General features: G+C 48.0%; 2 protein-coding genes across 4 annotated transcripts in view; one reads left to right on the top strand and one right to left on the bottom strand.

Moving 5' to 3' along the window:
• Positions 1 to 12,568, top strand: part of BCDIN3D (BCDIN3 domain containing RNA methyltransferase) — a 235,430-nt gene that overhangs the window by 214,733 nt on the left and 8,129 nt on the right. The gene's annotated exons all lie outside the window — the stretch shown is intronic.
• Positions 1 to 12,568, bottom strand: part of LOC310689442 (adiponectin receptor protein 1) — a 34,386-nt gene that overhangs the window by 17,458 nt on the left and 4,360 nt on the right. For 2 of the 3 annotated variants that reach the window (XR_014517439.1, XM_083467171.1), the window contains exons 2-4: positions 11,116 to 11,188; positions 5,933 to 6,159; positions 1,599 to 1,715 (exon numbers count right to left, since the gene is read on the bottom strand). Coding sequence is in view for 2 of the 3 variants with exons in the window: in XM_083467171.1 (XP_083323297.1) it covers positions 1,599 to 1,715; positions 5,933 to 6,073 (258 nt within the window). In the remaining variant the exon portion in view is untranslated. Of the gene's footprint in view, positions 1 to 1,598; positions 1,716 to 5,932; positions 6,160 to 10,609; positions 10,806 to 11,115; positions 11,189 to 12,568 lie in introns of all 3 variants that reach the window. The other variant, XM_083467172.1, reaches the window with a different exon arrangement.

Raw genomic sequence — 12,568 nt, 5'->3', positions numbered from 1 at the left:
CACAAGACCCAGCAGATGGCAACGGTCAAGTGTCAGAAAAGGAGTGAGGTCAGCTGTGAAGTGAACTCTTTATTCAAGGAAACAAGGTTGACTCATTAGGCCAGGCCTAGTGAGCACAGCAACTCGTCCCGGCAGATCTTGCCCCTATGAGGCAGTTGTGGGGAGTGAAGGTCCCAACCTTCCCACAGCTGCCTAAATCTCCTCCTCTCCCTGGTCCCTCCCAAGCAATCTGAGACTTTGCCGATGCCCCTGTCTCTGCTGTTCACACCTCTTCTGGTTCAGGGAGACGAGAAGGATGGGGAGCTGGTCGCAGCAGGAGAGGGAGATTCCCTGGCTTCTTCGCTAGCCTGGCTTTTCTTTGTGTAATAAATGTAGGGGTTACTCATGCGCAAGTTGGTGCCACTCCTGGCTAGGTTGCCTTGTTAAACCTTTTCTGTCTGGACAGCCCCTGCCCTTCATGGCTGTTCAGTCGCTAGCAGAATCTGTCAGTGGGCGTTTCTTAAACCTTTTCCAGCATAAAAGTTGTTTGACTCCAAGTCTCCTCCTACTCTCCCTGCGCGGAAATCTTCTGCGCAGTGTGGGCGTGGGTAGCGGAGGACCCGTGCTCTCCTCGCTGATCTCCGGCAAGGAGTCCTGGAGCCCCCTCGCCGATTCCCCCATCTGCCCCCCTTTATCCCCGGTGTTACGCTGATTTCCTTCCCCAGCTGGTGAGCTGCCTCTCTCCCTGCTGGGCCCTTCTCCAGCATCGCTTGAGAGCCTAGCCTCCGCCTCTGGCTCCGATGTCAGTTCCCTGACACTTTGCTTCTTGGCTTCCCTACTTCCACTCTCCTGCTTCAGCTTCTGCCTCCGATTCTGGACTGCTCTCTGCCACAGACTTCCTGCTCACTAAACCCTGTTGCCTCTTCAACTTCCGACACCTCCTCCTCCTCCTCCCAGCCTGCTCCTTCTTCTTCCTCTGACTGCTCGTTGTGCCCCCACCGCCACTCCCCAGCCTCTGAGCCTCCTTCGCTTGGGGGTTCCCCAGCTGGGGCCTCCCACTGTTCTTCTGCGTCCAGCCGGTCCATGACATCAAGGGTCTAGCAAACATCCCGAGGGTCTCACATTCCCCACCCCTCCTTGAGATCTTGCATACCTGAAGGAGCGTCTCCACCCCCATCGTTCTGCCCGGACACTGAGGTCTAGCGCCAAGGGCCTTCTGGTGGTTCCCTCATTGCGAGAAGCCAAGTTACAGGGAACCAGGCAGAGGGCCTTCTCGGTGGTGGCGCCCGCCCTGTGGAACGCCCTCCCATCAGATGTCAAGGAGAAGAACAACTACCAGACTTTTAGAAGACATCTGAAGGCAGCCCTGTTCAGGGAAGCTTTTAATGTTTAACGGACCGCTTTGTTGGAGGCCACCCAGGGTGGCCCAGCCAAATGGGCAGGGTATAAATAAATTATTATTATTACTATTATCAAACTTAAACTCGATTTGCCATGCTCCTGTTTTGCTTGCAAAGCAAGGAAGGAAGCCAGAGAACGTAGTATATCCAGCATACTGCAGCTGAAACAATGGAAGCTTAGAGCCCCAATACCAGCTTAGAGCGCCAACCCAAAGTTACCTTGTATACAAATTCTTCCATTTTCTCCATCGCATGATGCGCCTGCAGAGGGAGGGTCAGCACGCGCACCTCCTCCTCCTCTTCCTCCTGAGTTGCTGGGCATGGCTGGTCTTGAACCTAGGAGAAGATCACACAGCCTGAGCAAAGGGCAAGGGGTCAGACCGAAAATGCTCTTGAATATTAAAGAGATATTTCAAACTCATGGGTTCCTTCCGGACCACCTGTTTATATATAGAGCGTTTGTCCTGACTGGTTTGCAGGGAGCTTGGGTGGTGCTGAGTCAAAGCACACATTATCCCACAGGTTACATTACAACTTTCCCAGCAATTTCCTTATTATTTTTTTAAAAACCTAGTGGGACTTGACATCTTTCCGCAGGGCCTGCAAGACAGAGCTGTTCCACCTGGCCTTTGTTTCCCTCCCCTTACGGTCTTGATTTATCAGCTACTTTAAAATGAGGCTGCATTTTAACCTGTATTTTAAATTGGGGTTTTTCTCTCCCCCCCCCTTTTTCCCTTACAGTGGTTCCTCGGGTTAAGAACTTAATTCCTTCCAGAGGTCCGTTCTTAACCTGAAACTGTACTTAACCTGAAGCACCACTTTAGCTAATGGGGCCTCCTGCTGCCGCTGCACGATTTCTGTTCTCATCCTGAAGCAAAGTTCTTAACCTGAAGCACTATTTCTGGGTTAGCGGAGTCTGTGACCTGAAGCGAATGTAACCTGAAGCGTATGTAACTTGAGGTACCACTGTATTATGTTTTTACTGTGATCTTATTGGCGTTAGCCACCCTGAGCCTGGCTCTGGCCAGGGAATAAATAAATTTATTATTATTATTATTATTATTATTATTATTATTATTATTATTATTATTTTGGGGTGGGTCTGTGGGGAGGTGGGTTTCTTGCACAAGACCTCCACAGCACAAGGTGAGATTTTATTCCCTGTGCTTCAGACTTCAGAGGCTCTTTATCAACCACACCAGCTCAGGAAATATGGATGTCATGATTTATGCAGTTACAGATAGGTAGCCGTGTTGGTCTGCCATGGTCAAAATAAAAAAGTTCCTTCCAGTAGCACCTTAAAGACCAACTAAGTTAGTTCATGATTTATGCACCATTTCTTTCCCTTATTGGTGATTGTTTGCTTTGTGTGTTGGGGTGTGTGGGTGTGCAATACCCTGTTACTGCACTTTTGGGTTGTTAATAACGGGAATATATAAATAAAATTGTAACAGCACAGCCTGAAATTGCTTGAAGGTGATTGAAGCCCACTTGACACCAGAAAACATCTCCAGTTTTGTACAGAGCAGTATAGGAGGGCCACAGACAGACAGCAAGCAAGGAGCACATGGTAAGCAGCAGGAGAAGACGCAGCCATCAGAGAACTCCAGTCACCCAAAAGGAACCCCCTCCGTGACTGTCTGCACATGTAGCAAGACCGGTCAAACTCTGCTGCAGCCATAATCCCAGATTTCCTTTGCAGAAAGGATTAAAGGCAACGGCATTTCCTCGTCTGCTGCTAAGAGGGCAACGCAAATTGGCAAACTCCATTTCTCAACTTGGCTGGAGCCCAGGAAACAAACTCGCAGCCCGCCAAAGCAGAACAGAGGAGGGCAGGCTCTCCTTTTCAGCCGCCCGTCTCCTACAAGGCGGGCTTCGGCGTAGGAGGCCTGTTCGCCAGCTCAGAGCTCTGCCTGTTACGTTCTCAGCACAATGAGGAAAAAACAAGGCAAGTTCGCAGTTGCAAGGAGAAGTGGGACTGAGAGAGGAAGAGTAATCTTCGAGTTGCATCGCACAGGCAGGTCTGCAAATGGGCAAAGGGAGGAAGCTGGCAGCAGCCTTGCAAAGCCTGAAGACTCTCAGTCCACCAGTTTGGAAGACTCGTTGCGAAATCTATACATTCCAGCTGCGAGAAAATGCTGCAAGGGCCGCTTTTGCCCTGCGCGCACACACATCCCCAGACCTGGAGCCCTCCAGATGTTTGGGACGAAGTCGCCCATCAGCCCCAGATGTGCCGGCCGAGCCCGAAACATCTGAAGGGCATCGGATCGCAAAAGAAGGGCCTATCTTAATCAAATGCCATTGAGCTCCTGCGTTTAATGCTAGTAATTCTACTGGTGTGTTCAGGGGTTGGAATTGGATTGGGAAGACCTTCTCAGCCATGAAGGTCACTGGATGCCTCCGGGCTGGTCGCTTTCACCCATTCTAAACAATTATATTGTTACATGCCAAGAGATGTGGATCCAGCACTGTGCAGAATCACAGCACCGATAGGCTAGGTGAAGGTCAAAACAGGGGATCACACAAGCTGACAAGATTACAGCTACAAAGCCGCTAATAGGATTTGCCAGTATATTTATGGTTGTTTGACAAAGACATGGAAAGAGCCTTAATGCCTAGAATGAAGACTGAGAGACTTGATTGGGCCCTGCTAACTATACTATCACTGGCAAACTATCATTTTATGAAACCAAATTCCTTCCAGTAGCACCTTAGAGACCAACTAACCTATCTGAAGACGTGTGCATGCACACAAAAGCTCATACCAATAACAAACTTAGTTGGTCTCTAAGGTGCTACTGGAAGGATTTGATTTTATTTTTATTTTTTGTTTCGACTACGGCAGACCAACACGCCTACCTACCTGTAACTATCATTTTATGGTATCTTGGAAGCGGGGCCTTTCTCTGGGGTAGGGACAACCTTCTGGAACTTTCCCTCCCTTGCCCCTTGAAAAAGGGGAGGAACCAATGCGATGAGCTTCAAATGACAACTGGAACGTCACCTGTTTCCTCTCTGTTTTCCATGACCCTCAATTGAGCTGCTATGCTTTTGCCTTGCTGGGATTTTATTGTTTCATAAGGCACTGTGTCTTTTAGGCAGGGTGCACACCATATATTTAAAGTATGCACAGAATGAATCCTGGAAATGGTTGTTTACTCCTCACTCCTACAATTCCCAGCACCCTTAACTACAGTTCCCAAGATGTCTGGGGAGGGGTGTAGAGACATTGTGGTGTATGGGTGTATATAACACAAGACACAAACACCTCTATTATATTTGTTATCTTTTTGTAAACCACTTGCAGACTTGGTGACAAACAGCATATAAATACATGGAATAAAACGATGGATGTGTTCCCATCACAAATTCAGACACATCTCCTTGTAACAAGGAGGGGGGGCTTGCAAAGACCTGCCTTATTTATTCCCAGTGGAGAACGCAAAGCTCCCTGGTGGTACCATGCTTAAATCCTGCCATGCTTGTATGGTTTATGTTTACTTGTTTAGAAGGATTCGTAAACCACTTTAAGAGCAGTGTGCTAATAAAGCAGAAGATAAAGCAAAGCTAAAATCCACAGAACATTTTTTTAAAAAATGCCTAAACATCCATCATTACAAAGAAATAAAACCAGCAAAACTAATACAGTGGTACCTCGAGTTAAGTACTTAATTTGTTCCGGAGGTCCGTTCTTAACCTGAAACTGTTCTTAACCTGAAGCACCACTTTAGCTAATGGGGCCTCCTGCTGCCACCACGCCGCCATTGTGCGATTTCTGTTCTCATCCTGAAGCAAAGTTCTTAACCCGAGGTACTATTTCTGGATTAGGGGAGTCTGTAACCTGAGGCATCTGTAACCTGAAGCATATGTAACCCGAGATACCACTGTACAGGAAGTGAATATTATATTATTATTTGTATTTCTCGATAGGCTTGTGGGTGGCAAGCATATATAGCAAGAGCACTTGCCTAATGTCAGTAACATGTGCTGACATGCAGCTAGAAGATAAACCTTTAAAGGTATTTCTTTACGGCCCAGTGGACCTGAAGGAGCGTCTCCACCCCCACTGTTCTACCCGGACACTGAGGTCCAGCACAGAGGGCCTTCTGGCGGTTCCCTCGTTGCGAGAAGTGAGGTTACAGGGAACCAGGCAGAGGGCATTCTCGGTGGTGGCGCCCGCGCTGTGCAACGCCCTCCCACCAGATGTCAAAGAGAACAACAACTACCAGACTTTCAGAAGACATCTGAAGGCAGCCCTGTTTAGGGAAGCTTTTAATGTTTGATGCATTACTGTATTTTAATATTTTGTTGGAACCTGCCCAGAGTGGCTGGGGAAACCCAGCCAGATGGGCAGGGTATAAATAATAAATTATTATTATGTTTTTATTATCATTACATACATATCCTGCCTTTTCTCCAGGGTGCTCAGGGTGGTGCAGGCATGGTCCCCGCCCTTCACCATTTTATCCACCCCACCGCCCTGCAAGGCATTAACCTGAAAATAGCTTTGCTTTAATGGGGTTTAGCATCTCTCTGGCAGGAAGCTGACTTACAATGGCCGAACTGGTTGCCGCTTGGTCTCCTTTCTCCTCTAAGAGGGGTCCGAGCTCGGCCAGCTCCACAAGTTCCCTCTCCCTGCCATTAGCTGAAGGCCCATTTCCTTGGCTGGCAACTGAGGCTTTGCGGGACGACATTTGGGCAGCGCAGACACCAGGTCTCTTCCCCTTTCTGAAATCAGATGAGTAGCAGGGTTGCCCAGCTCCCTGACGAAGACTTCTCACTAGGAAGAAGAACAAGTTGATTTGTAACCCGGTCTGCTTCTGAAAAGACGTGTTTTTCCCCCTCTCCAGACACATATTGGATGTCCCTCCTCAGAGAAGCTTGGAACACTTCCAGATTCTCTTTCTTCATTAACTGAATAGAGCTGTCACCCAGTTAAAGGCATCTTAGCCGATTAATTGCACAAGTTGCGGTGAACCGAATCTGTATCACGGGGGGGGGGGTGCTGAAAGGTGGGGCAGGGAAATTATTTCAGCGATTGTGGATGATTAATTTTTTAAAATTTAATATTGGCACGCTGCTTTTCCAGCAACAACACTGAGCTCAAAGCAGCTCACCAGAACAACGCTTCCATCAATATATCTGTTTCCAAAATCACAATGCCATGCAAGTAAAGCAAAAGCGGAACATTCAATAAGCAAGTAGCGCAGGTAAACGCAAGCTCAGAAAAATTCAGAAATGGCTTTTCGGAAATGGCTGCTGAGCAAACCCCCGTTTCACTTGGCACAACTGCAATGGGAAGTGTGCCTGTGTCACAGATAATTGAAAGATGCATTCACTGTGTGAGATAGAAAGGATATTCCATCTAGGTTACTGCACTTAAGAGTCATTTCAAGTACCGTATTTTTTGCTCTATAAGAAAGCAAGAAAAAAACAAAAAAACAAAATATTCTGAATCTCAGAAGCCAGAACAGCAAGAGGGATCGCTGCACAGTGAAAGTAGCGATCCCTCTTGCTGTTCTGGCTTCTGGGATAGCTGCACAGCCTGCATTCGCTCCGTAAGATGCACACACATTTCCCCTTACTTTTTAGGAGGGGGAAAGTGAGTCTTATAGAGCAAAAAATATGGTAGTTAAAACACTCACTCTGCTTTACAGCCCAGCACACTTCTTAAAAAATAAAGAATGGATCAAAAAAATTAAAATTGCTTTGTTGATGAATTGGTTAAAGTAAACAATGGGGGTCTTATTACTGAATTTGCTAGTCTCCTTCTCTGCTTTGGGGGATTTCCCTAACTATTAAGCTGTTTTTCCAACGGCTTAGAAATTAGCCTTTGCCAACTGCTTTGAGGTGTTTTCACGCCCAGCCCCCCCATCAAGTGTGTAATTTTTATGAATTAAAATAGTGTGTGTATACACACACACACCTTGTAGGAGGGCAAAACTCCTACCAGGGGCTGTAGGGGCCGCTCAAAAAGGATGGAGGCCCAACTAGCACTAATATTATGTTCTAAAAGCGCCAATCAGAAGTCCACTACTGAGGAACAATGTCCTCCAAGCAACAAGAATTTGGCAACCTCGGTGAATGAATGGCGCCTGCAACTATACAGGTGTATTCCAAAATGAGATTTCAAAGAGCTGTGGTTCAAAGCCATTCAGAGAAAGAGAAAAAAACACAAAAGACCTTGCAAAATTCTATAAAATTAAGCTACGTTTTGCCCTCAATTTGAGGCTAGTCGACATGATTCATCTGAGGGTGGACAAGGAAAGCAATTTGTTCCATATCTGGGTGGGGTGTGGGGGAAGAGAGTCAGCAGATGCCAGCTGATCAAAATGAAAGCCACAGAAATTAAGAGATGGGTCAAAAATCCCTGTTTGCATGAGCGTAAGTGGTTACCGTAATTTTCGCTCCAAAACACGCACTTTTTTGCTCCTAGAAAGTAAGGGAAAATGCCTGTGCGTGTTACGGAGCGAATGCACGGATCGGAGCCATGGCTGCCGTCAGTCAAGCAAAGCGGGAGCCGTTGACACGCTCTATGAGGCTCTCGCTTTGCTTGCTTTAAAGCGACCTGGAGCCGGGGAGGAGGGAGGGAAGGAGAGCCGTGGCAGCAAAGCGGACACGGAGGAGGGACAGACGCTCTCTCTAAACAGAGCAATGAGGCTGCAGAGGGACAGCAGGAAAGAGAAAATTTAAGCAACCAGCAGCAAAATAAAAGCAACCTCGAGCTCTGAGCCAGCGCAGTGAAAACCAGGAAGTAAAAAAAAAAAGGCTGGGGATGAGGGAGAGGGGAAAACTTCACAAATCCCCCACGTCTCAGCTGGGAGGGAGCAGCTTGTTTTCAGGCAGGATAGATTTGAGCATTGTCTGGGTCCTAGTGCCCCTATCTCTTTTTTGTGCTCCATTCTATTGCTGCTGGTGGCTGCTTATCATTCAGGCTGCAAGGAGGAGCGCTTTTACACAGCTAATGGCGAATCCCCTGCAATCCAAGTCCTCCTCACTTGCTCAAATCTATTCTGCCTCAAAACAAGGAGCGGAAGGAAAAGGCTGCAAACTGTTAAATGGAAAAAAACCCAGGCACAGGGCAAAGTAATTTCGTTGTCCCCGAAGGGGGCAATGACAATAAAGATATTATTATTATTAAAAAAAAAAAAAAACCTTAAGTATACCTTTAAAGCAACAGTGCTCTTTCCCTCCCTCTTCCCCGCTCAGCTCCCCGAAAAGCTCCTTCTCCACACACCCCACGCTGCTCCTTGTCCCTTGAGTGCTTTTCCTTCCGTCCCCACTTAAAACGTGGTTACAAAGCACAGATCCACATGGATCATCAGGATTTTTGCACTGGGTCACCTCAAATTCACCATCAGATCACATGTCTGTGGCCACAGCATGAACCACAAAAATCATACATCCACTGTTTCATTTAGAATATTTTTTTCTTGTTTTCCTCCTCTAAAAACTACGTGCGTGTTATGGTTGGGAACATGTTATAGAGCGAAAAATACGGTATGTTCACAAACGTGGAGGAGGAATGCAAATTCTCACCAACTACAACAGCTTATGGCGGGGTTGGGGAAGCTATGACATTCCAGATGCCGATGGACTCCAACATCCATCACCCCTGACCACGGGCCGTGCTGACTGGGGCTGATGGGAGTTGTAGTCCCAAAACTGGAGGGCTACAATTTCCACACCCTCGCAGTACAGTGGTACCTCGGGTTAAGTACTTAATTCATTCCGGGGGTCCGTTCTTAACCTGAAGCACCACTTTAGCTAACGGGGCCTCTTGCTGCCGCCGCGCCACCGGAGCACGATTTCTGTTCTCATCCTGAAGCAAAGTTCTTAACCCGAGGTACTATTTCTGGGTTAGCGGAGTCTGTAACCTGAAGCGTATGTAACCTGAGGTGCCACTGTACAGGGACCTAGGAAGCGGTACCGGCCGTAAGTGAAAATAAATTTGCAAGAATGGTTGTTTTTTAAAAGATGATGAAGGCTCCGGGAGGAGGATGGTGTGACAATACCCCACTCAACTCCTGGACTTAGAAGTTCCTCCCCACTCCCCACAACGGTGGACTACCAAGCAACCAGGAAGCATCAGGTCAGGGGTGGGCAAGGGTTACCTTGCCTGGGCCGGTTCACTCCAGCGGAGATCCCTCCATGGGCCAGATCGGCGTCTGCGCAGACGCGATTTCCGGCGGCTACGTCGACGCGATTTCTGACACTGCAGAAGCGAGTTCCTGCATCGTGCTGCACCTGTTTAGCGCAGCGCGCGGGGACTCGGCGAACGGGTGGCTCAGTTCAGGGGCAGCTCATGGGCCGGTTAAACAACTGCCGTGGGCCGCTTGTGGCCCATGGGCCTGTGGATATTTCACCCCCTCCTATCGCGAGAATCTCCTGACAATGTTTTCAGAAAGGAGAGGGTGGGAATCTGCTCATCGCTTCTTCTGCTCCTGCCTGACTCTGTAGGAGTCTGAGTGTTATCTGTGTAGAGATAAGATGACTGCATAAGCAACTGTAACTCTCATGCAGTCCAGTAGCCTCCTTTAAAGGTAAAGGGACCCCTGACCATTAAGTCCAGTCACAACCAACTCTGGGGTTGCGGTGCTCATCTCGCTTTATTGGCCGAGGGATCCGGCGTACAGCTTCCGGGTCATGCGGCCAGCAGGACTAAGCCGCTTCTGGCGAACCAGAGCAGTGCACAGAAACGCCGTTTACCTTCCCACCAGAGCGGTACCTATTTATCTACTTGCACTTTGACGTGCTTTCGAACTGCTAGGTTGGCAGGAGCAGGGACCGAGCAACCGGAGCTCACCTTGTCGTGGGGATTCGAACCGCCGACCTTCTGATCGGCAAGTCCTAGGCTCTGTGGTTTAACCCACAGCACCACCCGCGTCCCACCAAAGTAAACTAGCCTCCTTTAGTCTTTAGTTTATTTTAGTTTGCAGTAGCTGTAATAGAATAAAGAACTTAAGCTTCAGAGCCGTTGTTCGTGTAGTTCATACTCTGCTGACTTTGGTGCTCACAGCTCAAAGTTGTGAGTCCGTTGCACTTAGACCTGCTCTCCCGCAGTGGAAGGTCTCTGGAAGTGCTTCCTAGCTTGCCTAGCCCAGTCGGGGCTGAAGAGGTTGAGCCCAGTCGTTGGCACAAGCTCAAAGGCAAAGCTGACAGGGCCTTAGGTTGCCCACCCCTCCATCAGGTGTTGTGATCTCTAGAGAGCAAGGACGGCATCTTCTCACCTGGGTAGCTTGGCAGCCTGCAGCTCCTGATTGTTCCTGGCAGAAGAGGTGACTGGCGAAGGCTCCTGGGAGCAAGGGGAGGAAGGCAAGGAAAATGTCCTCTTCCCAAGGCTTGCTTTGATGTCAACACTGCTTCTGAGTCTGTGCCAACTACTAAAATGCCTATACTAAAATGCACTGATTAACTGCTGGATCCCTGGCAAAATGAGAGTTAAGGGATTCAAATGTGCCGACAAACCTACAGCAGATAAATATGCGTTTCACATTCAGGGAGGGGAGAGAGGCAATAACCCCACGGCTCTTGAGGCCCTCGGAGGACCCATCAGATTCATAATCCAACCCCTGTCAATTATTTGCTAAATTGTGCAGTTTCAGAGAGGACATTTAACCTCACTCCCTCAAAAGAAAACAACATTGCATTCATGCTGTTGAGGAGAACCTAGTTTAAATGCAGGCAGGAAGCGTTAAAGAGAAACTTAAGGGAGGCTGAGGAAAGGATTTATTACCTTTTGAGTTGTTGCACTTTGCAGGAAACTGGCTCACAGCTCCACCCAACTTGACATTCCAGCTCTGCAAAGCCTAGAAGCAGGATTTTCAAAGGATTAGATGTGCACACTTTTGTTCTCTGATGCAGGAAAAGCCTGTCTGGCATTTGCCCAACTGTGCTTAGGTGTTGCACAGCTTCTGCCCCTTTGCAAAACTTCCTTCCTTCCTATTTCGTTCACTTCCTTACTATTTCTCACCCTGCAGTTTCATTATTCCAGCAGTCCAAATAATTACCCTTTGGGTAAACTTTAGGAAGCTTACAGAGAATGTTTTGTTCCAGGCTTTTCTCTCTCTTTCTCATCTCACTTTTTACTACAAGAGGGGTTAGCTGTTTTAAACAACATTGTGCCAACACCCAATGTCACAAGCGCAAAATTTATGCATCACAAACATGTATATGCAATACATGCCCATGAATTATCATTATTAATAAACATTTTATATATAGTGATGTATATAAGCAGTGTAAATGTAAAGGTAAAGGGACCCCTGACCATTAGGTCCAGTCGTAACTGACTCTGACGCGCTCATCTAGCTCTATAGGCCGAGAGAGCCGGCGTTTGTCCGCAGACAGCTTCCGGGTCATGTGGCCAGCATGACTAAGCCACTTCTGGCGAACCAGAGCAGCGCACGGAAACGCTGGAGCGGTACCTATTTATCTACTTGCACTTTGACATGCTTTCGAACTGCTAGGTTGGCAGGAGCAGGGACCGAGCAACGGGAGCTCACCCCGTCACAGGGATTCAAACCGCCGACCTTCTGATCGGCAAGTCCTAGGCTCTGTGGTTTAACCCACAGCGCCACCCACGTCCCCCCTTAATATAAGCAGTGTACTTATACGCAAAATGGGGGGGATGCAGTTTAAAACACAGATCACAATAACATTTACAACATATATGGATGCGTAACACCAGAAATTATCATTCATTTAAAGAGTAAGTTTAGTGTAGTGGTTCACATGTTGGACTGGGACCTGGGAGACTAGGGTTCAAATCTCCACCCAGGCATGAAGCTCACTGGTGTCCTTGGGCCAGTCACTGCTTCTCAACCTAACATTGTCTCACACTGGCCGGGGCATTTTCTCAGCACTCTCCTTATTGCATGAAGTCTTATCTTGTGGGAGTGGGGAGACAGCTTTGTTGCACAAGACCTCTCAACCGATTTTAATTTTTCAGCCAGAGTTTACCCCCAAACTGTGGCAGTCTGGAAGTACCCACAGATTCCCCAGCTAAGCTTGGCAACGGTGGCAGGAACAAGAGGGGCCTTCTTAGACTTGAGAAATATTGCCCTTTGAAACCACCTCCCACAATACGTTGGATGCTTGCAAAAGGCATCTCACTCACAATCATTACCAAACTTCCACTTCCTGAGGCGCAACTGCTGTGGGGGTAGCAAAAGTGCGTTCTAGGAGCA

The sequence above is a fragment of the Podarcis liolepis genome (genome assembly GCF_965112155.1).
Source record: "Podarcis liolepis genome assembly, chromosome: 12".
Lineage (NCBI taxonomy): Eukaryota > Metazoa > Chordata > Lepidosauria > Squamata > Lacertidae > Podarcis > Podarcis liolepis.
This window is presented reverse-complemented; position numbering and strand designations above follow the sequence as displayed.